The sequence below is a fragment of the Salvia hispanica genome, chromosome 1 (assembly GCF_029641045.1).
Source record: "Salvia hispanica isolate PSC_SH4W2 chromosome 1, Shi_PSC_v1, whole genome shotgun sequence".
NCBI lineage: Eukaryota > Viridiplantae > Streptophyta > Magnoliopsida > Lamiales > Lamiaceae > Salvia > Salvia hispanica.
Window position 1 is genome coordinate 36857270 of NC_142692.1, and position 23497 is coordinate 36880766.

Sequence of the window (23497 nt, forward strand, 5' to 3'; positions counted from 1 at the left end):
GAGGGGGCATGGAATGACAGGATGATCGGTGTGCCGAAGAACACGCCGGGTTTCAAGGTGCAAACGGCATAGGAACTGATCACTCACCCCAAGGCGGGAACGTTTAAGTCCAGCTACTCCAAAGCCTCTCACATCGAAGACCGAATTCTCCGCTTTGCTCAGACGTTTGTAAGCTACAACTTGATGGGAACCGCTAATTCAGCTCTTACAACTACCGACCTCTACTTCACATGGTGCATGGCGAAAGGCGTGAAGGTGCACTTAGGCTATTGGCTGGCTCAGGCATGCCACCAAATGACGAGCAACCCTGCGCGTCATATGTATACCTGCCACCTCCTCGGCGCCTACCTCCAACGAAACATAGAAATGAAAATTGCCAAGGCCGCTCCTTTGGTAGTCATGTGCGAACCCCCGGAGGTGTTCAGTGTTGATTATTTTTTCAACAAGGGGTTGCTGCAGACTCATGGCGCCAAGACCCTCTTCTACTCGTTAGGAGACAAGGTCAAAGCAGAGCCTGAGGAAGCCGAGGAAGCCATGCCAAGTGAAGAGGTTGAAGAGCTACGAAAGGAAGTCCAGGATGTGAAGAAGGAGATGCAGTTGATGAGGAAGGAAATGATAAAGGAACTTGGTGGGATCAGAAAGGAATTGAACGGGAATCGGGAGGAAGTGAAGACCCTAAGGGGCAACATTGCAGATTTGGCGGTGAAGTGCGCCAAACAAAATGAGCGAATGACGGAAGCGGTGGAACTTTCGATGAAAATGTTGAAGTGGCTGCAGCAGACGCTCCCCTTGACCCAGTCGAAGGTAACTCCTGGGTCCAGCAGTGAAGTCAAGCAGCCCATCCAGAGCAGTCCCTCCGTCAAGCGACCGCAACAATCGCTCAAACAGTTGATCTCCCCGCCCGTTCCCAAACAAGTTCCAGCCCCATCTAAATCAAAGTCTATAGTGAGGAAGCCAGTACCCGAACAACCAGCACAGGAAGAGGAAGAGCTGGAGCAGCCAGCAAAGAAGAAAGTAAAGATGACCCGACCCGGAATCCCACCTCAGTCTGGCTCTCGAGGGAGCCAGCCCCAGAAGTGAATCACCACCCCATGACCAAGTAACTTTTAATTTTCTTGCTTTCAGTTTTTTTTATTATTATTTCTGTTACCTATGTGTGTTTTGTAATTGTTTGTGTCTTTTTCCACTTAGCCCACTGCGTGGTCTAAGTGTGAGAAGTTTGTATTTTCTGTTTTATTGTGCTTTTCTCCCACTTAGCCCAATGCTTGGTCTAAGTGTGAGAAGTTTTTGTTTTTATAACCTTTTTTGTTGTTTTGCATTGATCTCTCTGTTTCCCCCCTTCACGACGATGGCTTGAGGACAATCTTGAGTGAAGTGGGAGGGGGAGAGGAGTCAATGCATGAATTTGTCTGCATGTTAAGAGTCTTTAGGTCTAAGTTTTGTTGTGTCGCATGAGCCAGTGAATATAATATGGCATGATTCCCTTAGTGAAAGTAATTGAAAGTAGGAGACATTTCAACTTAGAAGCTTTTTCCTTTAATAAGCCAAGTCAATCTGAGTGAAGTGAGAACGATGGAGGATGCCTTTTGCTTACTTAGTTGTGAAGCCCTACTATAATAGCGAGTTATAAGCCTTAAATAACTTCGAGCTAACACATGTTTAAGGGCCGCCACTGAATGCTTAGGGAGAAGAGTTGTGAAGGAGAAAAAAAATAGGAAATTGGTTTATGAAGGTATAAGCTGGACGAAGTCCAGGGTAAGGTGTTATAAGCTGGACGAAGTCCAGAAGAGAGGAGGAAATGGAGGAATAAGCTGGACAAAGTCCAGAGAAAAAAAAAAAGAGAGAAAAAAAAGAGGAGAAAATAGAAAAATATATAAGGAGGAATAAGTTGGACGAAGTCCAGGGGGGAAATTGTCTAAAGGATAGAAACAATAATAGCCTGACCCAGGAAAAGGAGGAACTCTCATAACCCGACGCTTCAGTGGTGTGGCAATAACTTAAGAGAGAATCGATCCTAACATCCCTGGTGAGGAATGAGTGATCGAGTGAATTCAACAATTGGGTAAGAAAAAGGGCTATCTTGACGAGCTGACAGATTGGCTAGGTAAAGGAAGGGAAAAGGCCTATTTGGAGGAGTGCAACCTATTGGATTGACCTTAATCTTGTGGGGACGGTTGCCTAAAAGTTGAAGCTAGCTCATGCATATGTGTTTATTTGTTTATGTGTTTGTATGTTTTTTTTTTCTTAAAATTTTTAAGTTTTAAATTGTGTCTAGGTCTAGGAGTTTGTCTAGAGTCTAAAGAGTCGGTCAGGGGATAACCTTGCTTGAAATTCGCCTTATTCTTTTCCCTTTCTCTTGTCTTTATACTTGAGGACAAGTATGGTTTAAGTGTGAGCAGTTTGATAAGGCTAATTTCATGCATCGGTTATATGGTGAAAAGCGTTACATTTTGCTGGCTCTAACACGGTTTATAAGCCAGGTGTGTGACAGAATCGCTAGATCAAGGAGGTGTTGAAGGAAACAATCTAGCGAAGGAATGAAGTAAAAAATGAGCAGAATCCAAGGGAAAAGAAGGCGTGAAGGAGAGAGTCAGTAGCTGAGGGCAACAAAGTCTATCTGTACCTCGCTGGGCCTTACTCCAACGCCTATAAATAGAAGAGCATGCAACACACAAATGATCACTCTTTTTCGCTCACTCTTAGCTCACACACATAACACACACTTGGGAATGGGAGATCTGGGGTAGTTTCGGTTCCGAAATGGTTCATTTCTTCAGAAAGTTTCAGTCGCAACACCGTCCGCTTGAGGGCGAAGATACAATCTCTTTAAATTTCAGTTTGTTTTGCACTTTCACGGTCGAACTTCACTTTAGGCAGTCGATTCGGTTGTTGATGCTACTGATTATCTATTCACTTCTGTTTGTTTGCGTTTATCTGTGATTTTTCAAGTTGATTTACATAGATCCTGCTGTTGAGAGTTCATTTTGACAAGTTATATGTCGATCTCTGTTTTTGCTGCGGTGGTACTCGATCTGGGAATTTGGTGATAGATCTGTGGTTTGTTGATTGATTGGAGGTTGTTGTTTAAATCTGAAGTTATGAAATGCTTCTTTTGGTTGGAGTTTGAGTCGGACGCTTGGATCAGGAGGGGATTTAACGTCTGAGGTTGGATCCCGAGTGGATTTAGCGTCTGAGGTCGGATCCGAAGTGAGGAGGTTGAGTTGTGCATGGATTTGAGCAATCCGCTTGCTTTCTGTTTTACTTCGTCTAGCATCTGTAGATCTGTTTAGTTCTTCATTGTTACTCTTTAAAATGGTTTAGATTCGGTCTGCTCTGTTCCGATTTGGTTCATGTTGTTTTGTTCTGAGTTTTTGCGCAATTTGGTTGAAGAAGATGATGTCGCTGTTCGTTAGTACCAGAGTTAGTTGTTTTGCCAGCTTTTCGTCCGTACTCTGCTTTTTCAGTCATGGTCCCCACGGTCAGTTTGTTTCCCAGATCTAGGTAATTAGAGTAGTTTCTTAGATCTAGTGTTTGTTCGGGTAATTTGCGTGCATGCTTTTGTTGTTTCGCCTAGGTCTAGCTATTAGCGTAGCAGTTTTAAATTCCCAAGTTAAGTTTATTTTCCTCAACCCAAGAAAAAATGTGTGGCAGCAGCCAATCTAAAAAACAAGTCCAAATCCTTGAACATGATTATAACGCATCCATCTTTGTGGGATCGATCCCTACTTCCCTATACTAGGTTTAGTAAAGTGGTTGAGGGTTTTTGAAAGAGCGCTCTGTGTGTCCGACGACCAGGTTTTTCCGTCAACCAACGAGTTCCTAGACCGCGTGATCTAGTGGATTTGCTGGACCAAGGAAACCTGTTAAATTCCTTCTGTGCGCAGTGTATTTACCGAAGAGCATCACGCTTCCCACTCTTTTCACTTCTCCACGTGACGCTTTGAATACTAGACCACAAATCTTCTCTCTGGTTCCCGAATTGTACTCCGATATCAGTGTGGGCTGATCTCACCAGAATACTAGGACTTAAATAAACAAGACAGAAGAAATCCTTTTGGGAAAAGGAGTAGAATTCGAAATCTCCTTCAGCTGGGGGGGGGGGGGGACGAAAATTTCGAAAATTTTAAGTATAAAAATTGTGATTATTCTGTCTCCTTTATTCTCCTATTTATATTAAGTTTCTTTTGGGCCCAGACATGGATCTATGGAAGGTTTTGGATATGGGCTCATCCAATTAACTTTTTACTAATTAAATTGAACCCACAATTTAATATAAGTTATAATTGGAATATTACGAGCAGCCACTACAGAAGTAATATTGAACTCTCCCCATCCAAGTCCGAAATTACAAGTAATCCGGGTTTCCGTTTAACTTTCATTTCCCGCGCTTAAGATAAAAATGTCCATTAATTAATTAACGTTTGCTATGGACTTAATTAATTAACTTCTTATTAATTCCAAGAGTGGACTTAGCATGAAACACTTATTTATTATTCATAGAGTAATCAAACTCCAACTAGCTAGGTTCCGAATAATAAAACCTTGTTTCGCGCTCCTCTTGAGGACATTATCAAACGAGACTCAGCTCGCGCACGATTCAATATAATAGCAATCCTAGCACCGCTAGATATTGATCACCACTACCCAATATATCAGGATAATTGGGTTACGAAAAACCCGCACCATTTAATAAGTCAAAGTAATGCATAATCAATACCGTATGCTCAATGCTAACCTACATTGATTAAGAAACAAATATTTATCAAGACCTCGCCTTTCAGTAGATAGCATAAGGACAAATCTTGCTGTTAGATCCGTTCAGTGCTATACCACACCAATGTCATCTTATTTCAGTAAGGCTTAGAAATATGCGGACTGACATTGTAACCTTTCTCGATGGATAGTCAAATTCCAACTAGGTTGTGAAAATTCACATTTTTCTTTGTTTAGAACTGACCGTGTTACCTTAAAGTGGACGACGCCCACAACCGGTCTACTAAAACAAAGACTTAGACTTTGTTAAGTTAACTTATACATTTAAACATGCATTAACATCCATTAAATGTAAAACATAACAACATTATGAAAAAATAATCTGTTTTATTCATTGGAAAATAAAATAACAGCTTTACAGTATTCAATCACTCGAAACGTGATTTCTAGTATACAAACTCTAACATGAATTAGTTAGGGGTGTAAATTCGGGTACCCGCGGGTACCCAATCCCAAAAATTCGGGTACCCGAACCCAAAATCTCAAAAATATCATACCCAATACCCGATCCGTATGTGAATTCGGGTACCCTAATACCCGATGCGGGTACCCGAACGCAACTATTCGGGTACCCATAAACTCGGAATTATTATATTTAAAATTTATTCTTTTATAATAAATTAAATTGTGATGAGAATATAAATTATTAAAAAATCACACAATACTTATACTATTTATTGACTATAATTCTATATTATATAAAATAGACATTAGACAAATAGACACTACTTAATTTTAAAATTAATTTTTTTTTTGGTATAAATTGAAACATAAAAGAGATTAAAATAATTTTTTAAGACATTAAATTAACATGTAAATAAAATGGAGAAAGCATAACTAATTAACTATATATTTTCAAAAGATAACAAGTAAGAACATAGATAATGCAACATGAACCGAACACGAATGTAAAGAAGAGAGCAAATGGCCAAAAGAGAGCAGCAACAATGGCGTGAATGAAACTTGAAAAAGTGAGGCACACAAAAAATTTATAAATCTACATGTGATTAAATAAAGTTATCCTAGATTTATCCTATGGGCCATAAGCCCTATACTAAATAAAAATATTTATCACATATGCATAATTAATCGGGTATTATTTGGGTACCCTAATACGGATTTCGGGTACCCTAAACCCGAAAAATCCTAACATTAACTACCCAAATCCGTACCCGAACCCATAATTTTGGGTTTCAGGTGCCCAAAACCCGTCGGGTATTGGGACCGGGTCGGGAATACCCGAAACCCGCAGATTAAATTTTCAGGCCTAGAATTAGTGGAATATGAGGTCCACAACCAAAAATGGTAAAAGTGAAATGAGACAAATTTTAGGGGACGGACGAAAATGGGAAAATAGGACAAATTTTGATGGACGGGGGTAGTAAATGATAGCAGAAAATTAATTTGAGTTTGGGATGTCAAATTTAACTTGGGAAAAATCTTATTCAAACACAAATTATAAATAATTTAACAACTCATGCAATTTTTTTTTAAAAAAATTCATGCATTTTTTAAACATCAATTACGATTTTAATTTTTAGATTAATGCAATCATTGAAAGAATAATACTAATTCAAATTAATTAGAACATCTCCAAGAAAAAAGATAAATAAAAAGGTAAAGAGAAGTAACTATCATATTCATCTCTTCTTGATAAAATTTATATATTTAGAGAGATATTATATCTTTTTTTCATTTTGAGAAGATATTTTACCTCTCTTCTTCTCGGTGGAAAATGTAAAAAGTTAGTACTTATTTTTGTTTGTCTTCAAAATTGAATTATATTACCCGCCTTAATAAAATTCGAAAAAGAGCAAAAACAGAACTCTTGTTCTCCGTTTAATTCGACGCCGTTCTGCGACTTCATTTTCCGTCGCCATGGATGAAAGCGGAGGAATCTCAGGCATCGAGTACACAAACATCGACGCCGCCGCCGACGCGATCGACTGCTCCACCATTTTCCATCTCGTCACCGACATAGTCGGCTTCATTCTCTTCATGCACCAGCAGATCCCCTCGTAATTCCATAAATTTCAGCAAAATCCCAACCCTAATTCCAATTTCTAATCAATGTTGCTGTTTTTGGCAGATTACTCCAGGACATCACGCTCGAATTCGATGGATTGCGGACCGAATTCAAGGAACTGGTGATTAATTTAGATAAGATTTCATTTTTTTTCTTCATCCCAATTTACAATTTGTTCATCCCCAAAATACGTAGCCGGTAACTGAAGTTTCTAATTCTGCTACAAATTAGGAAATTGAGCTCGCGGAGAGTGAACCGAAGGCGCCATTGATAAGGAGAAAGCTAGCTGCCAGAAAAAGGGAAGTGAAATTGGGGATAAGAAGGTTGGAGAAACTGATGGGGTGTGTATCGAATCTCAAGGCTGCACTTCAGTTGTTGGTTGCTGAAGTTCCAAATGTTGATAAAATCTCTCTGGTTCTTGGACCTAGTCCTCTAAGGCCTTTGCACATCTTTGAATTGAATTTCTCAAATGGGAGGCCGTTTTTGGAGGGTTTCAGTCGAAGTAAAACTGCAGAAACGCTGTCTAGAAAGGTTGTGGCAGTTTCATTTGGCTTAAAATTTGATTTTTGTCATACAATTTTATTCATATGTTTTTTTTTTTGATAGGCGATTCGTATGATGATATCGAAGGGTGTTGGATCGGATTCTTATCCTGGTAACTGAGATCACTGCTCTTTGTTTCATTGATTGCTGCAAAAGTTGTGTTTCTGTTCATGATTTTTGCCTCTTTATAGGTCCTACAAAATTATTTCTCTTGGTGAAAGCTCCCTCTTACCTTAATCTGCCTCTGCACTTTCTTCCCAAGCGTGAGTTTCGACCAAATAGAAAGGTAAAAAAAAGCTTCAAGTTTACTGATTTTTCTTTAAGCCCTGCAGCTTAATTAATCTAATTGTATAGTGTGTTAGATTCTGGTTAAGAACTTAAGATTTATGCACCTGACTCTGTCCACATTGTTTATAACAATGAGATATCAAGTTTTGAATCATGAGGCTGTTTTGTGTGTATAATAAGAAGTTGGGGCTGTGTTTATAGCCTAAGAGGCTCCGGTGTAGCACATTCTATACTTTGCTGATATGATGGTATATTGTTTTGTATGTATTTGTTACAGACCAAGCCTTTTAGATTGAGATTCAGGTGCAGAACCCAGAATCCGGAAATGAATCCTCAACATAATGACTTTGCTAGCTCAGTCGACTTGCAGCACTCTCCATCAACCGATTTGATCTGGTAAGAGATCAAACTGCGGTTTTCATGTCAATGGTTTTGAGATTAAGTAATGTTGGTAACAAACTGTGTTTAGTGCATGTTCGTCTTTGATTCATTACAAAAAAAAAGATCTCTCCTCATCTGCAGACTGCAATAGCTTCCATTGTTCCATGTTTTGTTAATTTCCAAGCATGCATTGCAGTCTCTTGAGTCGTTCATCCCTCTGAAATTCTAGCGATAATCCATTACTATGAGAATGTAACTCTATGGTTTATATATCTCGTGCATTGATGGCTTCGATGAATGATGAGTTTGAAATGGGTTTTGGCTACCCAAATCTCTTCGATTTTGCACTCTGCTCTGCTAAAAACTTGTTTCTGATTTGGTATTGCATTTGCTCTGCGCTTACAGTCTATCTATATTCTTGTATCCTTTCCCTCCAAGAAAGCAATCGTTCGCCTTCCTAGATGCTATAACTCTCTATTGAAGACAAGCTTGTTGATGTCGCAGGTTTCAATGTCGACACACTATCAAGGGCTTGGCCGTGAGGGCGTCACCAGCAGAAGATTGAATTGCGATGCTGTGCAGATAGGGCAGTTCGGGCTAGAGTTTGTAGTCTGTAGAGCAATGAAACAGCCTTCTTTTCGCTTTTTGCGGCTGCAGATTTCACAAATGTTGTGCATGTTTGTATGAATAGAGGGGGAAGAAGGTAGAAATAGATAGTACTACGACATATACGATAATCTTACATACTTAATGTGAGCACCATTTGTGAACGTCGAATGCCACTCTCGTTTAGTTCACGTTTGCATTATTTTATTTATTTATATAGTATTTATTTTGATTCTAATATCTCAAAAATTATTACTCTCTTAATTCCATAGTAACAGGGGCGTTTTTCCATTTCTGTCCGTTCCATAGTAATAGAGTCATTTTCCTTTTTAGTAAAAGTCAACAAATCTTTTTTCTCTCTTCATCTCTCTATTTTTTTTTTCTACTTTATTCTCTCTTTACTTAACTCACCTAACACAACTCAGTGTCGAAAAGTTTTGCCTCAATTATTATGGGGAACGAAGGGAGTACTAAAAAGAAAAAATATGCAAAAATAAAATAATTGTGAAAAATTGAAAATTGAAGAGATATTGAATTTGGAGAGTAATATCAGCAGTTTCCAAAATCAAAACGACGGCATTTCCTCTCTGGAAAACCGGCGCCGGCGAAGATGAAGTTCCAAATCGAAGACATAACCGTATACTTTCCGTACGACAACATCTACCCGGAGCAGTACTCGTATATGCTGGAGCTGAAGCGCGCCCTCGACGCCAAGGGCCACTGCCTTCTCGAGATGCCGACCGGCACCGGAAAAACAATCGCGCTCCTCTCTCTGATCACCAGCTACGTCCTCGCCAAGCCGGCCAATCCGGTGAAGCTCCTCTACTGCACCCGCACGGTGCACGAGATGGAGAAAACCCTAGCCGAATTGAGGTTTCTGCACGATTTTCAGGTGAAGGAATTGGGGCCGTCGGCGAGGATTCTGGCGTTGGGGCTCTCGTCGAGGAAGAACTTGTGCGTCAATCCTCGCGTTGTCTCGGCGGAGAATCGCGATTCGGTGGATGCTGCTTGTAGGAAGCTCACGGCGAGCTGGGTTAGGGCAACTGCGATTGAGAATCCTGATGTTCCGAAGTGTGATTTTTTCGAGAGCTATGAGAAGGCTGCTTCTGATGCGGTGTTGCCTCCTGGAGTTTATACGTTGCAGGTTTTTTTTCCCCCTTTTTTGGTTTGGTTGATGAAAATGTTGCCTTTTGCACTCTTCGATCTTCTGAGAATTGTATGTTTGGTCATTTTAAGTTTGATTGGGAGTACGAATTTATGATTTTTGATTGAATCAGAAGGTGTTTTCGCTATTGATTTGTCTTGGATTGAACTGATGGAAATGTGTTTTGAATTGTGGTTTGCATCTGATTCTCTGGTGAACTGTTAGAACAAAAATGGTAAAATGTATCTTGATTTTTTTTGTATTGCTGCTGAAGGATTTAAGGGTGTTTGGGAAGCAAAAAGGGTGGTGCCCGTACTTTCTAGCACGCCGTATGGTTCAATTTGCAAATGTAGTGGTATATAGTTATCAGTACCTGCTTGATCCGAAAGTTGCTGGGATCATATCGAAGGAGATGCAGAGGGAGACCGTTGTGGTGTTTGATGAGGCCCATAATATTGACAATGTGTGCATTGAGGCACTAAGTGTTAATGTGAGGACGCAGACACTTGATGGGGCGTCACGGAATCTGAGTAGGATGTCCCAGGAGATTGAGAGGTATGTGCTTTCATTTGTCTTTATATACTGATGGTGATAGCTTTCATGTTCAAATTAAAGACCGCGACAACTGAAGTTATCAGTTTATGGATTAGAAGTGTCTCCTTATGCCATATGACATTTGATTTCTGTGTAGCGTTTTTAAATGTTTTGCGTAGCATAGGTGGTTTGGAGAGCTAACTCCATGTTCAAATTATCAGTTTGCATATATGAAGTGTCTCCTTAGTCCTTATGCCATATGCCATTTGAACTTTGCTTTTTTTAGTAGTCACATTAGCTATATTATAGTACAATATATACTGCATATGGATGATGACCACTTTCGATCCTATGAGGAAAAACAAATTACTTACCAAAACAACCATGGATTACAGAATTGATCTGAAGCAGTTATGGATACAAGACTTGATCTGAATCTAAATTCTTTCACTGTTCTGCATAAAAGTTTTGGTATTATTCCTCCTGTAAGTGTGTAATGAGTGATGACCACTCATTCGTCCTATGAGGATATCCGGAAACTTCACCTTTGAATATTCTTTCATCTTAACTTTATTCTAACATGGTAGGAAGGTTAAAGGCAACCGATGCTGGTCGACTGCGTGCAGAGTACAACAGGCTTGTTGATGGTTTGGCACAAAGGGGGGACCTTCCTAGTATGTTGAGTAAATTGGTATTCACTTAATTTTTTGCATGAAATATCTCCATAGGTGATTCTGACATTAACTTCTCTTCTCTCCTTGTAGATGGTGACACATGGCTAGCAAATCCTGCCTTGCCTGATGACATACTAAAGGAAGCAGTACCTGGAAATATAAGGCGCGCAGAGCACTTTTTGTCAGTTTTGCGTAGGTTTGTACAATATCTTAAAGGGCGAATGCAAACGGAAAATGTTGAGAAGGAGGGGCCTGTTACATTTGTTGCATCAATCAATTCACAAGTAGGAATTGACCAGAAAATGCTGAAGTTTTGTTATGATCGACTTCACTCTCTTATGTTAACCTTGGAGATTACCGACACAGATGAATTTCTCCACATCCAAACAATCTGTGATCTGGCAACTCTTGTGGGGACCTACACTCGTGGATTTTCTATTATAATTGAACCTTTTGATGAAAGGATGCCACACATACCTGATCCTGTTCTTCAGGTATATAGCTTTTATAGCATGCCGGAGAAGAAACATTCAATACCCTCCTTTTGTAGGTTTGGATAAGTGTTACTAGGTGGTAGCAGATTTGAGACCTTTATGTGCAATGATTTGTTCTTCGAGAACTTTCCCAATCTACTAATGTTCAGACATCAGATGTTGACATGTTGTGCTGGGCATCTTTAAACGGAATCATAGCATTTCTGTATACTTTAGTGCTCAATGACTAATTATTTGTTCTGTTTAGTGATTTTCAGCATTCTTTCTCACAAATCATATTGGTTTTCAGCTTTGTTGTCATGATGCTTCTCTTGCCATAAAGCCTGTATTTGAGCGATTTCAGTCAGTTGTTATTACATCTGGGACACTGAGCCCCATTGATCTATACCCCCGTCTTCTCAATTTCAATCCTGTGGTGAGCCGAAGCTTTACAATATCCTTAACTAGGGATTGCATATGCCCAATGGTTCTCACTCGTGGAAGGTAACTAGTTAAGGAGGTTCTATGCTTATGATACCTCTAAAATCTGTTTTAATCCAACACCAAATTTTGCTCTGGCTGTTGCATTAACTCTTCCTCTTTTTTCATGTTTTATTTCAGTGATCAGCTTCCAGTGAGCACAAAATATGATCTTAGAAGTGACCCTGGTGTAGAGAAAAATTATGGCAAACTTTTGCTGGAAATGGCATCTGTTGTTCCAGATGGAATCGTGTGCTTTTTTGTCAGTTATTCTTACATGGATGGAATTGTTAGTAGTTGGAATGAATCTGGCATTCTAAAGGTAATCATCCTCGTACAATGTTTCCTGGAAATTCCAGTATAAACTTTCAAGTTAGTTGTTGGTACCTTCCTTGAGGCTTTGTTTTGTAAAAGTTTCGTTTTGAATGTGGTGCAGGAAATTATGAAACATAAACTGGTTTTCATAGAGACCCATGATGTTGTTGAAACTACACTTGCGTTAGACAATTATCGTATCGCTTGTGATTCTGGAAGAGGTGCCGTCTTTTTCTCAGTAGCCAGGTATTTTTTTTCTGTTGTGCCTTCTATGCTCTAGCACTTGCGTGAGGGGTATCTATGAATGTTATTTCTTTTCCTCATCCAGACAATTGTAGAATTCCAGTAGCAGTGGTCACTCGTTGTTGGAGGAGAAGAAGTGATGCATGACTAAATAAACTTTAATAAAAGATTACATCTTGCGCGGCATTACCTATAATGTATTTTGGTTAAGGATGATATCGTATACGATGGTGGTTTCTACCGATTTGTGTGATTAAACATTGTTGCTGAGTGTCTTTATTTTGTCATCTTATCCATAGATGTCAAAACTGTAATGCACTGGCTAGTGCTGAGAATACATTCTGCTTATTTACAGGTTATGAATTTAACCTAATTTTCCTTCATGAACACATCATAATCATTACCACATTTGATTGCAGGGGAAAAGTAGCAGAAGGTATAGATTTTGATAGACATTATGGCCGACTTGTTATCATGTTTGGCATCCCATTTCAGTATACATTGAGCAGGTTGGTTAGCTGTTATGACCTTTTTCTGCCTACTAAAATTGATTTGCAACCGTTTTAGGCCTGGATTATGTATTTAATGGTTATCGCTGTCTATTATGAGTAGTATTTATTCGCAATCAGATTGAATTAATGCATTCTAGAACAGACCCTCACTTATTCTACTAGTATTTAATTATGATTGTCGTGAGATTCTACCGTATGCTAAACTCTTCAAATGTTGCAGAATATTACTAGCACGATTGGAGTATTTACGGGAAACTTTCCAGATAAAGGAGGGTGATTTTTTGACATTCGATGCTTTGGTACTTTCAGCACCCATTATTTCCTTAAATATATAATCTTGATCTGTGCTAGTATATGATCGATCATTTTGCGTATACTTACTCAGAGGCAAGCTGCCCAATGTGTCGGACGAGTTATCAGGTCAAAAGCAGATTATGGGATGATGATTTTCGCTGACAAGAGGTTCACTAATCTTTATCCTTGTTTCTGCCCCCATAGAATATTTCTCCACCTAGAAAAAATCTTCGGCAATTTACAGAATGTTTGATGTGTCTTTATTGATTGTTTGTGCTTTTAGATATAGTCGTCACGACAAGCGCTCGAAGCTGCCTAGTTGGATACTTTCACATCTACGCGATGCACATCTGAACTTGAGTACCGACATGGCTGTGCATATTGCACGAGAGGTATGCTTGAACCTTAACCGAGTGGTGATTCTCAATATTAGGCTTATGCTCTGTATTTTCTTATGCTGTTCAAATAAAACGAGTAAATTTTTATCACCCGATACGTGCAGTTCTTGAGGAAGATGGCTCAGCCGTACGATAAGAGTGGAGCGATGGGTAAAAGAACCCTTCTTTCACAAGAAGACTTGGAGAAGATGGTCAATGGAGTTGAAGAAATGGTGTTTTGATCAAATTTTCAATTTGGTATAAACTTTTTTTTTTGGTTTTAAAATTTTACATTCTACATAGTTATATTACTCCATTAGTTTTTATTAGTTTTTATCATTGAAGTGAAATTAATATACAATAGTTAGATAAGTACACTTATCGCTGTTTTCACCTCTGTGATGCTCGGTCTCCGGCCGTGTGCACTCTCCACCACCTGAAAGAAAGATGTTCGTGCATAAGTTTTTGTGTGATCAATACGTGAGGAAGTCGGGTGAGACCGACCCGACTTCCCCATCGATGGATTTTGTCGTGTGTCAAAATTGAACATTAATGTTACCTTAGCTCTCAATTCAGCATTGAAAGTGCCATTATTGATGGAAGAATGAGCAGTGGTGACATGTAAACCTAAATCTCGAAGCATTTGCATCAAATCCAGCAACAATCCACTTTTATCCACGCATGAAATATCCACCAATGCATCACTCTCTATGATCGACACCTCCACGGTTGCCCCGACCTTCGGCCTCTTGCTCATGTCCGTCCTGAGCCTGCACTTCTCCCGCCGCCTGGCGTTCCTCTCGCTCTCCGCCTCGAGCTGCTGAATCCGCCTCTTGAGCTGCTTGAGGTACTCGATGGTGTCGGCGAGGATCGACGCCTTGTCCATCTTCGTCACGAACGGCACCATGGACCGCAGCACGACGAAGCGCTCGTTCAGCTTCTCGCGGCGGCGCCTCTCCGCCAGCACGTGGTTGCCGCTGAGCTCGTCTTGTGGGCCGCGGCGCGCGGAGGCAGAGGCGTCGCGGGGCTTGGCGTGAAGGAGTGGGACGGTGAAGAGTACGTATTTGAGGACCCCCTGGGAGGCGCCATCGAGGAGTAGGTCGCGGCGGTGGTGGGTGGAAGTAGAGGTGGCCGGTTCCGGGAGCCACTTGGTGAAGGCGGCGGTGTTGGTGGAGGACAGCGTGGACCACCGGTTTGACTGGTTTTCGAGGAGGCTTGACACTGTCTGTGAATAGTGGGTGTCTTCTTCCGTTATTAAATCGGCTGATGCACAATTTGTTAAATAAATATTTGACAAATTCATATGATTATTACATTCAAACTAAACATAAAAGGTGATTAAGCTTATAACCTGAATGCGGTGATCGGAAGCTTCCGGTGATGATGGGGTCTTTGCACGGCCATCTATGCATCGTTACATCCCTATCGAAGCCACCCTGCTCTGACGAAGTTCCTCGTTTAGTGACGGTGAGATGGTGGAAATTCGAGCCTAAATTATTCGAGCTATCATCCGGTGATCCAACCCTAATATCCTGGTCGGACATATCAAGATGCATTGCTTCAACAAGATTTTGATTAGGTGGAGTGGGACCGCCTACTTGGTCCGAGTCAGACCCAACTTCCTCTTCTTCTTCTTCTTCTTCCATTTCCTCTTCCTCTTCTTCTTCCTCCGCCATTTGAGATGGTGGAAATGGCATAGGCAATGTCAGAGAGTGATAACCGGGGCTGGAGGAGGTTGGGTTAGAAGTCGAGTGGCCCGATGGAGCCGGCCTTGGAGGGTTAGGGTTTTGACAATTGGCAAAAAAGCCTTTGACACGTTGGACCAATCCAATGTCATCTTGAACCTATTTAACAAAATTAATTTCATTTATTGAAATTATTGAATTGATGAATTAATATATATACCTTCTCTGTTGTCCCAAGTTCCACCACCCCATCCAGAAGAGGAATGCATACCACTGTCTGAAAGTTATAAAATTAAAATAATAATCAATTTTTGGAGATGAAATAGTATATAATTAGTGCGGAGATTAAAGACTATAATAATACCTGTATTTTAGCACTCTTGTATAGCAGACGATTTTTTTGGCATATGGGAAAGAAAAAATTAATAAGACAAATGTGTTAGTTGCTAATGAATTAATATGGTCTCACACTGTAACATAATTTTTTTGGCATAATTGCATGATTGTATGATTTATGAATTTATGAATTAATATGGTCTCACACTGTAAGATATTAGAAATTTATGAATTTTGTAACCTATAACATAATTGCATGATTCTGTTCTAAGTTGAAACGTCGTTCCCCAATTCAAAAATAAATAATTGGTAGAAATGAGAATGATTGTGTCAGAGTCGGAAGTGGAGCTGACGTTGCCGACCAATGAAATTTTATGATTGCACACCCCATGGACCGACTTGACTAGGAGTGGGAATACGGGTATCTGTGGATACCCGACCTGAAAAAACCGGGTATTCAAAAACCCGAAAATCATATAAATGTCTATCCAAAATCCAACCCGATATATTTTCGAGTACTCCAATACCTGCCTCGGGTATCAATATCCGACGTATCGGATATCCAAAAATCCGGCTCTTTACAGGTGTTAATAACTAATAAAAAAAATTCAAATTTTATATATTAATATGAATATATAAATATTTAAATTGACTAATATCTTTAATGTTGTATTTATTTTGTAGTATAAAACTATAAAAAAATGAGTCACTTTTATTTTAAAGTATATGTTTATATATATGGGGATTGGTTATATAATATGTAAGTAAAATAATAAAGTTACGCATTTAATTAATCTGTAGAAGCAACCAGTAATATATCCAAAAGTCAAAACAATTAACTAAAATATAAAAACCACATGAGTTGGTTATGCAATACATAAAACTTGAGAGTTTGGAGAAGCCGTGAACTAGAGTAAGAGAGATTGACTTATTTATATAAGTTTAGAAAAAGTTAACCTCGTAAGTTGTAATTAGTAAATAAATTAGCCCAGCTCTTGAAGCCCAAAATGGCTAAACCTAATTTAAAAAATGCTTTAAATAATAAATTGGATATTCGGGTAATATCCGATACCCACTCGAGTTACCCAATACCCTATTTATATTAAATTTCAATACCTAGTCCCATGGATGTAATCAATTGCTAACTAATTAACAATCCCAAATTGAGACCAATTTTTAACCATTAGATTAGAAGATCTTGTGGTTAATATAATGTCAAGTGTAATATATTTTAAATTTAAATAATTATTAATTAAATAAAAAGGGTATTAATGTCAAATCCTATATGTAGTAATTATAACTAACTACTTTCTCTCTCCTCAAAATCATCTCTAATCTTTAAATTTACGTAACTCTCTCAATTTAAATTATTTTTTCGCAAAAAATATATCAAATTAAAGATAATTTAATAAGGATTCCAACGAGATCTCAATTGCATATGTTCCGACGATGTTCGGGTGATGAAATTTGATAAATTATATTTCAATTTTCGTACATGTTGATAAGCAGCTTTTATCAACAAATGCAACAAAAAATCTCAATATATTGTAGGCAAAATCTCAATATTATGCATGCCCAATCTCAATAAAAATGTGTTGATATTTTCTTGTTCTTGTATTGATATTCTAATGTCATATTGTTGATATTTGTAATACACAATGTTGATATAAAAAAACACCCACGAAAATTATCATATGATAACATAATGACGATATTACCCTTTTGTTGATATTTTGTCAACTATCTATTGAGATTTGTGAGCTTTAATCTCATCCACTCATTTTAAAATCCAATGGTAGAGATTTAGTCTTGATTTTGGATTAGGGTGCTATAAGCATTAGAATAGGACCCCCTAGTCCCATACCCAATCCCATAAAATTGGATATTGGGTATGCAATACCCGGCGGATATCGGGTCGGATACGAGTAAACTCAATACCCGATAGACCCGACACTGATAGTATACCGCACAATCACCTGACCCCACCTCCATTCATCACTGATAGTATACCGTAAAATACGAGATTGAAACATAGTATGTACCTCAGCAAGAATAGTTCTAGAGAAGAGTGTGCTATCGGCTTTATTTGCTCTTGTAAGCCATATGTGCTGCCTATCTACATATGCCTTCCCAGGTAACCTTGCAATTAGAAGAAAAACACACTTAAATATTATCATTACTCCAATTTTTTTTCTTTATTAGTGTTATTCATTCCACAAATTAGAACCATATCATAACTTTTATGTTATGCATTTATGTCACCAACGACAACTTTAATCTAGAATTCAGACCAAATAAAACAAAAATATTTAAAACGGTTACTTTAAGAATAATCAATATAATATTAGGTGCATATATAATATACTATTGTGTAGGCAGACCAATAAAAAACACGTCTACTTAATTATTCTCCTCCAATTTTAAAATCGAGACGTTACATTTAAAAATGGTTGGTATATATATTGAATGCAGTTGGACGTATATATATGTCGTCTATTGAAGATTCGAAATAAAAAGGTAAGACAAATAATCATGCATGCAAAATCAGAGACTATATATTTGCTTGTTATCATCACCACCCTTTTTTGCAGACATTCATACTAACAACCTTCTTTTTTGAAGAAAAATCCATAAACACTTTCTTTCTTCCATTTTTTTTGGAAGAAACAACTTTAAGCAACCATCCCATATAAAATTAATTGTATTTATAATCTAACTATGTAAATAAACATTATCATAGTATTTTTGTCTCAACACACAACTATGTGGACACACATTTTTACTGAAAATTATTGTTGGTCCTTACTAAGTTGACGGTACTCAACACCAAATTCTTGAAGATTGGAGGATTAAGTAATTTTTACGTTAACCTAATCATGTACCGACACATATATTGTGTGTGAAATGTTGCCTAATGGAGTTGGTACAAGCTTTCATTAACCTATTTTCTTATATTCGAATAGCTAAGCACAAATCATATATTATAAGTACAAAAAAATTATAGCAAAAATATTTAATATTTAGTACATTTCAAAATTTGTAGAATGCATTAATCTAACTTATTACTATTCATACATAAAATTATTTATTAACCTTTTCTTTTACTTTCTATACCTCATTCTAACATTTTCTTTTTCTTTCCTCAAACTAATCTTTTGCAGCAAATTTACTTTGGTTACTTCTTTAATCTTTGATAGACGGTCTTCTTCTACGTCAACTTTGTAAGGGCTAAAGGTGATTTCGTACGATTTTAACAAAAATAATAATAGAAAAAATAAATAAAATGTGGTGCCACTCTATTTCGCCCACCCATGTTCATTCAACAGTTGATAATTTATACAATTTCAAACACATAATCTAACAAACTTCAAAAAGTGTAGTAGAATTTTATCCAAAATCTAACCACCAGTACAAAATTGGCCATCTCTTGCATGTGGAGTCATCAATGCATGCACACAAATATACCAATAAATTAACTACACATGAAAAAAAGTAAGAAACATCATTTATTTTATTTAAAAAAAAAAAAGAAAAAAAAAAAACTTACCCTATTCCCGGTGGAAACGAGAAGGAGACACACATCAAGTAGAACCACTCCGACTCCGTCAAATCCTCCGGCGAAAGGGCGGCCGAGGGCCTCCGCTCGGCCTCTCCCCCGGCGAGGCACTCGTAGAGCTCCCTCAGCTGCTCGCTCCGCTGCCGCATCGCCTCCTCCTCGCTCTCCTCGGCCGCCTGCACCGTCTTCCTCGTCTTTATCGCCCCGTTGTAGCATCCGTCGCTCCACACCATCACTCTTCACCGAACGTTAAACTTTTGGCCTCAGATATTAATCACTCTGTTCTATTGCTAAGGTAACGAGCACCAATACCCTAAATTTTTTTTTATCATTTTCTATATTAAATTAGACTCGAACCTAAAACTTTTGATGAAACTGATATCATCATTTTTTTTTATCATTCAGATATTGAATTCAATTTAAAAAAAGCTCACAAATATCGACTGTTCTATCACTAGACCAACACATAATTATATCGAGACTGAGAGAGAGCTAACCCTTGTTGAGGGCAGAATTGCCAGAAGAGGCTATAAGTCCATTGCACGGCCTGAACTGCCGCCTGCAACGAGCTCTGTAACCGGCTTCGCGGCGGCTCAGCCATAGCTAGCTTTGTTTAATTATTAATTCAATTTTCCAAATTGAATGAATTTTTTCCACTCGAAGGAAAAAAAAACCCTTTTTTTCTATGAACACTAAAAATGATAATGAAATTCGAAATAAAAAATTGAGAGAAGAAAAATGGTTGGAAATTGGAAGAGTGAGTGGGGAAATTGACTGGCTGGTAGCAACTAACATTTTGGTGTGTGAGAATTTGTGGTTTACCTAAATATTAGTAGTATGTTGATGTATAATGAGTCCAATATTTTTGAAATTGGAATTAGATAAAGTAGTAGTAACAATTAATGATTAGGATTTTTGGGATTGAGAAAAGCAATAATGGCGAAGACTGGGAGTTGGTCAATTATTATTCTGCATTGAATTGTATGCTGAATTATTACTGAAGTTGTGTATTTTTTTTTTCAAAAGATATGAGAATTGAATAGATTTTTATAACACGTGGTACATTTTTATTAGAGAGAATATATTTATCGTAGAATTACAAGTTTATTAGTTTCATTCCTAAAATATAAAGTTTCTCTATCATTTTACTTGAAAAGAAGGAGTCACTAACTCTTTTTGTTTCATAAATAGTCAAAGCGATAATTGTTAGAATGCTTAACTGCAACATTAGTTTAATATTATTTATTTTTGGGTCACTTTCAAAAATCTACACCTTCTTACTACTCTCACTCATTCGATGTGGGATGAGCTTGTAACCCAACAAACCTCCCCTCAAACTGAGACCATTCGGGACCGCAGTCGACACGAACATGGGTCGTTCCAGCCCTGGCCCCTGCGTCATCTTGGGCCCGACCCTAAGCAAGGCTCATCCAGGCACGACCCAAAGCCACCTGGGCTCTGATACCACTTGTTAGGACCGTCGAATGCAACATTAGTTTGATATTGTTCGCTTTAGGTCAAGCCCGCATCGATTTATTTTTCGGTCACGCACAAAAGCCCTCAAACTAATTGGAGTTGGACACGAATTATATACACCCTTCCAACTTATCTCACTCATCCGATGTGGGATGAACTTAAAACCCAACAATGATGACTTGTTTTATGATTTTATATATATATATATATATATATATATATATATATATATATATATATAGGGATGTATTCAAATCCTTTTCATATCTTTTGTCCTTTTTCCTTCTTAATCCTAGCCCCACGATTTTGTCATCTGACGGTTAGATTAATGCCACGTGTCATTTAATAATGCACATTTTCATTCTAATAATGCACAGCGGTTAATAATGCAACATTATAGACTAATAATGCACATTTTCATTCTAATAATGCATAACGGCTAATAATGCAACATTATAGACTAATAATGCATTGATCACAACCATCCAATTCAAGGATCCAAGGGCTGAGATTAAGAAGGAAATAGGACACTTAGGGTGCAAAGGAGCCTAACGCACCCCTATAATATATATATATATATATATATATATATATATAGGGTTTTGATCTATGAAGACCAGATTTAAATACAGAAATGCAGAACACGGTCATACGTAAGACATTTTTAGGTCATAGTTAGTTTATTTTTAGGTCATGCTAACAAAGCATGACCTAAAATGATCTTAACATGACATAAACCCAAATCTTATAATATGACCCAAAACTACTTAATTATGACCTTCCGTATTTTGGGTTAATTATTGACCATTAGATCATCTAATCCTAGGGCCAAGATTTGGGCTGCATTTCTGGATTTAAACACATACTTGTTTTGATCATCTCCCTATATATACATATATATATATATATATATATATATATTTAGGTCCATGATCAATTGAGATTTTTTAGGGTAATTGAGAAATGAGATGCAATATCAGCCACTCATTTTTATTAAATGAGTGGTCCAGATTTTACCACACAAAAAATATTTTTAGATTAATTTATTATGAAAGGGTAAAATGGTAATTTCATAGTAATTAAACTTGAACAGCAACTCTCATTTCTTACTCTCTACTTCTCGATCTCTCTCTCCATCTCTTATCTTTCTCCAGCCGCTGCGCCTCTCTCTCGTTCTTGGCACCACAGTGCCATTGCTGCTCGCTGAAGTCAGCCCCTCGCGTATCTCTCTCTCGTTCCTTTTCTTTTCCGGCGTTTCACAACGCCATCGCTGTTTCCTGCCGGCGTACCCTCTCAAATCGATGAGGAAGGTTTGGGGAAGGAGAAGAAGCTAAGGGGGAAAATCGATGAGTTCGTGAATTCGCGAAGAAAATCTTGAGAGAGAAGGAATCAGAGCTATGGCGGCAATCGACGCTTGAATCGGAGGATTTACTCTCTAGCTCTCTCAGATCTGGTCAATCCGGCGAGGAATTCATCGTCGACGTCGTGATCTGCTTCATCCTCGCCGGAAGAGACACCACGTCAGCGGTGCTGATGCCGTTGCTAAATTGATTGCGCTGCCGTATTCGGTGGTTAGTTGTTTTCTCTTTTCCCCTAATTTGATTAGGTTTTGTTGATTCACCTCCAATTGTTTATATTATCGGTTACAGTAAAATGCAGTGATGCAATCTAGCAAATTTGGTTGTGCATTCTTCTTCATGATTAGGTTGGATTGATCTGGAATTATTTGAATTCATGAAGAATGCTAATTCCTTCGTACTCCTTTAACTTTGGTAGTTATTAGTAGTATTTAATTTTTTGAGGTTCAATTTGATGAAATTTTGTATCACTGAATTGAAATGCTAGTGTGTGTTTGTGTGTGTGCGTTTCTCCCCAATTTTAATCATTTTGTTGTGAAGAACTTGATTGAATTGAAAATATTTTCCAACACAGAGATTGTGATTGGGGATTTGATGTGGCAGGCTGATTTTGAGGATGCGTTGACAATTGATATTCTTGGTATTCAAAATGTGAATTATAAGTGTTATTTTTTAGTTGTTGACATGTTAATACGAGTTGTTGACATTTGATATTCTCGGTATTGATATGTGAATTATAAGTCTTATTTTTTAGTTGTTGACATTTTAATACGAGTTGTTGACATTTGATATTCTCGGTATTCAAATGTGAATTATAGTAAGTGTTATTTTTTAGTTGTTGTCATTTTAATACAAGTTGTTACATTTGATATTCTCGGTATTGATATGTGAATTATAAGTGTTATTTGTTAGTTGTTGACATTTTAATACGAGTTGTTGACATTCGATATTCACGGTATTGATATGTGAATAATAAGTGTTATTTGTTAGTTGTTGACATTTTAATACGAGTTGTTGACATTCGATATTCTCGCTATTGATATGTGAATTATAAGGGTTATTTGTTAGTTGCTGACATTTTAATACGAGTTGTTGACATTCGATATTCTGGCTATTGAATGTGAATTGAATAGGCTGTTTTTATTCAGTAAAGTTTCTTGCTGATTTCTTGTCTTTTATTGCTCCTTCCATTCTATATAATCATTAAATTCTTTTTCTCTCATCAAAACTCGTAAAGGTTGTGTTCTTGTGCAACATCTCATTCGATACATACAAATTCAAAATTCTGGAGTATGGGAGAGATGGCTTCTCTTTGAAGTTACGCAGAGGTATGTAATCTCTTAATTTTTATCTCACAAAAAAAGTAAATGTATGATGATTCATTTAGTTTAATTAATCAATCAATTGTCCAGTGTAAATTAAT

At 37.8% G+C, this 23497-nt stretch overlaps 3 protein-coding genes across 5 annotated transcripts; 2 read left to right on the top strand and 1 right to left on the bottom strand.

The window, feature by feature from the left end:
* The first annotated feature begins 6586 nt into the window (after positions 1-6586).
* LOC125224457 (non-structural protein) lies at positions 6587-8855 on the top strand. Its single transcript, XM_048127860.2, has 7 exons — positions 6587-6791; positions 6863-6920; positions 7031-7330; positions 7406-7454; positions 7534-7628; positions 7908-8026; positions 8516-8855. The coding sequence occupies exons 1-7, from the start codon at positions 6652-6654 to the stop codon at positions 8574-8576; spliced, it is 822 nt and encodes a 273-aa protein (XP_047983817.1). The 5' UTR covers positions 6587-6651; the 3' UTR covers positions 8577-8855.
* A 293-nt stretch (positions 8856-9148) lies between these two features.
* UVH6 (RAD3-like DNA-binding helicase protein) lies at positions 9149-14013 on the top strand. Its single transcript, XM_048125272.2, has 12 exons — positions 9149-9761; positions 10036-10316; positions 10887-10969; positions 11060-11463; positions 11753-11946; positions 12064-12244; positions 12359-12483; positions 12900-12989; positions 13213-13291; positions 13378-13454; positions 13570-13678; positions 13789-14013. The coding sequence occupies exons 1-12, from the start codon at positions 9228-9230 to the stop codon at positions 13903-13905; spliced, it is 2274 nt and encodes a 757-aa protein (XP_047981229.1). The 5' UTR covers positions 9149-9227; the 3' UTR covers positions 13906-14013.
* Positions 13900-20039, bottom strand: TT8 (basic helix-loop-helix (bHLH) DNA-binding superfamily protein). Of its 3 annotated transcripts, none has more exons than XM_048125273.2 (8): positions 19738-20038; positions 19232-19477; positions 17727-17823; positions 15713-15727; positions 15569-15625; positions 15015-15507; positions 14223-14926; positions 13900-14099 (listed from the first exon to the last, which is right to left on the bottom strand). In XM_048125273.2, exons 1-8 carry the CDS (start codon positions 19839-19841, stop codon positions 14028-14030), a joined length of 1788 nt encoding a protein of 595 aa, XP_047981230.1. In that variant the 5' UTR covers positions 19842-20038; the 3' UTR covers positions 13900-14027. The 3 variants fall into 3 exon arrangements, with proteins under 3 accessions (XP_047981230.1, XP_088919106.1, XP_047981231.1); XM_089062980.1 differs by having other exon boundaries at positions 19232-19494; positions 19738-19849; XM_048125274.2 differs by lacking the exon at positions 15713-15727 and having other exon boundaries at positions 19738-20039.
* Between the last annotated feature and the right edge of the window lie 3458 nt (positions 20040-23497).

Coding starts and splice junctions, on each gene's coding strand:
- LOC125224457 (XM_048127860.2), top strand. CDS start 6,652: ATGGATGAAAGCGGAGGAATCTCAGGCATCGAGTACACAAACATCGAC. Junction 6,921..7,030: donor GGACCGAATTCAAGGAACTG/GTGATTAATTTA, acceptor GCTACAAATTAG/GAAATTGAGCTCGCGGAGAG. Junction 7,331..7,405: donor CAGAAACGCTGTCTAGAAAG/GTTGTGGCAGTT, acceptor TTTTTTTGATAG/GCGATTCGTATGATGATATC.
- TT8 (XM_048125273.2), bottom strand. CDS start 19,841: ATGGCTGAGCCGCCGCGAAGCCGGTTACAGAGCTCGTTGCAGGCGGCA. Junction 19,478..19,737: donor CAATTCTGCCCTCAACAAGG/GTTAGCTCTCTC, acceptor CGTTCGGTGAAG/AGTGATGGTGTGGAGCGACG. Junction 14,927..15,014: donor CTTCCGATCACCGCATTCAG/GTTATAAGCTTA, acceptor ATTGTGCATCAG/CCGATTTAATAACGGAAGAA.
- UVH6 (XM_048125272.2), top strand. CDS start 9,228: ATGAAGTTCCAAATCGAAGACATAACCGTATACTTTCCGTACGACAAC. Junction 9,762..10,035: donor CTGGAGTTTATACGTTGCAG/GTTTTTTTTCCC, acceptor TTGCTGCTGAAG/GATTTAAGGGTGTTTGGGAA. Junction 10,317..10,886: donor ATGTCCCAGGAGATTGAGAG/GTATGTGCTTTC, acceptor CATGGTAGGAAG/GTTAAAGGCAACCGATGCTG.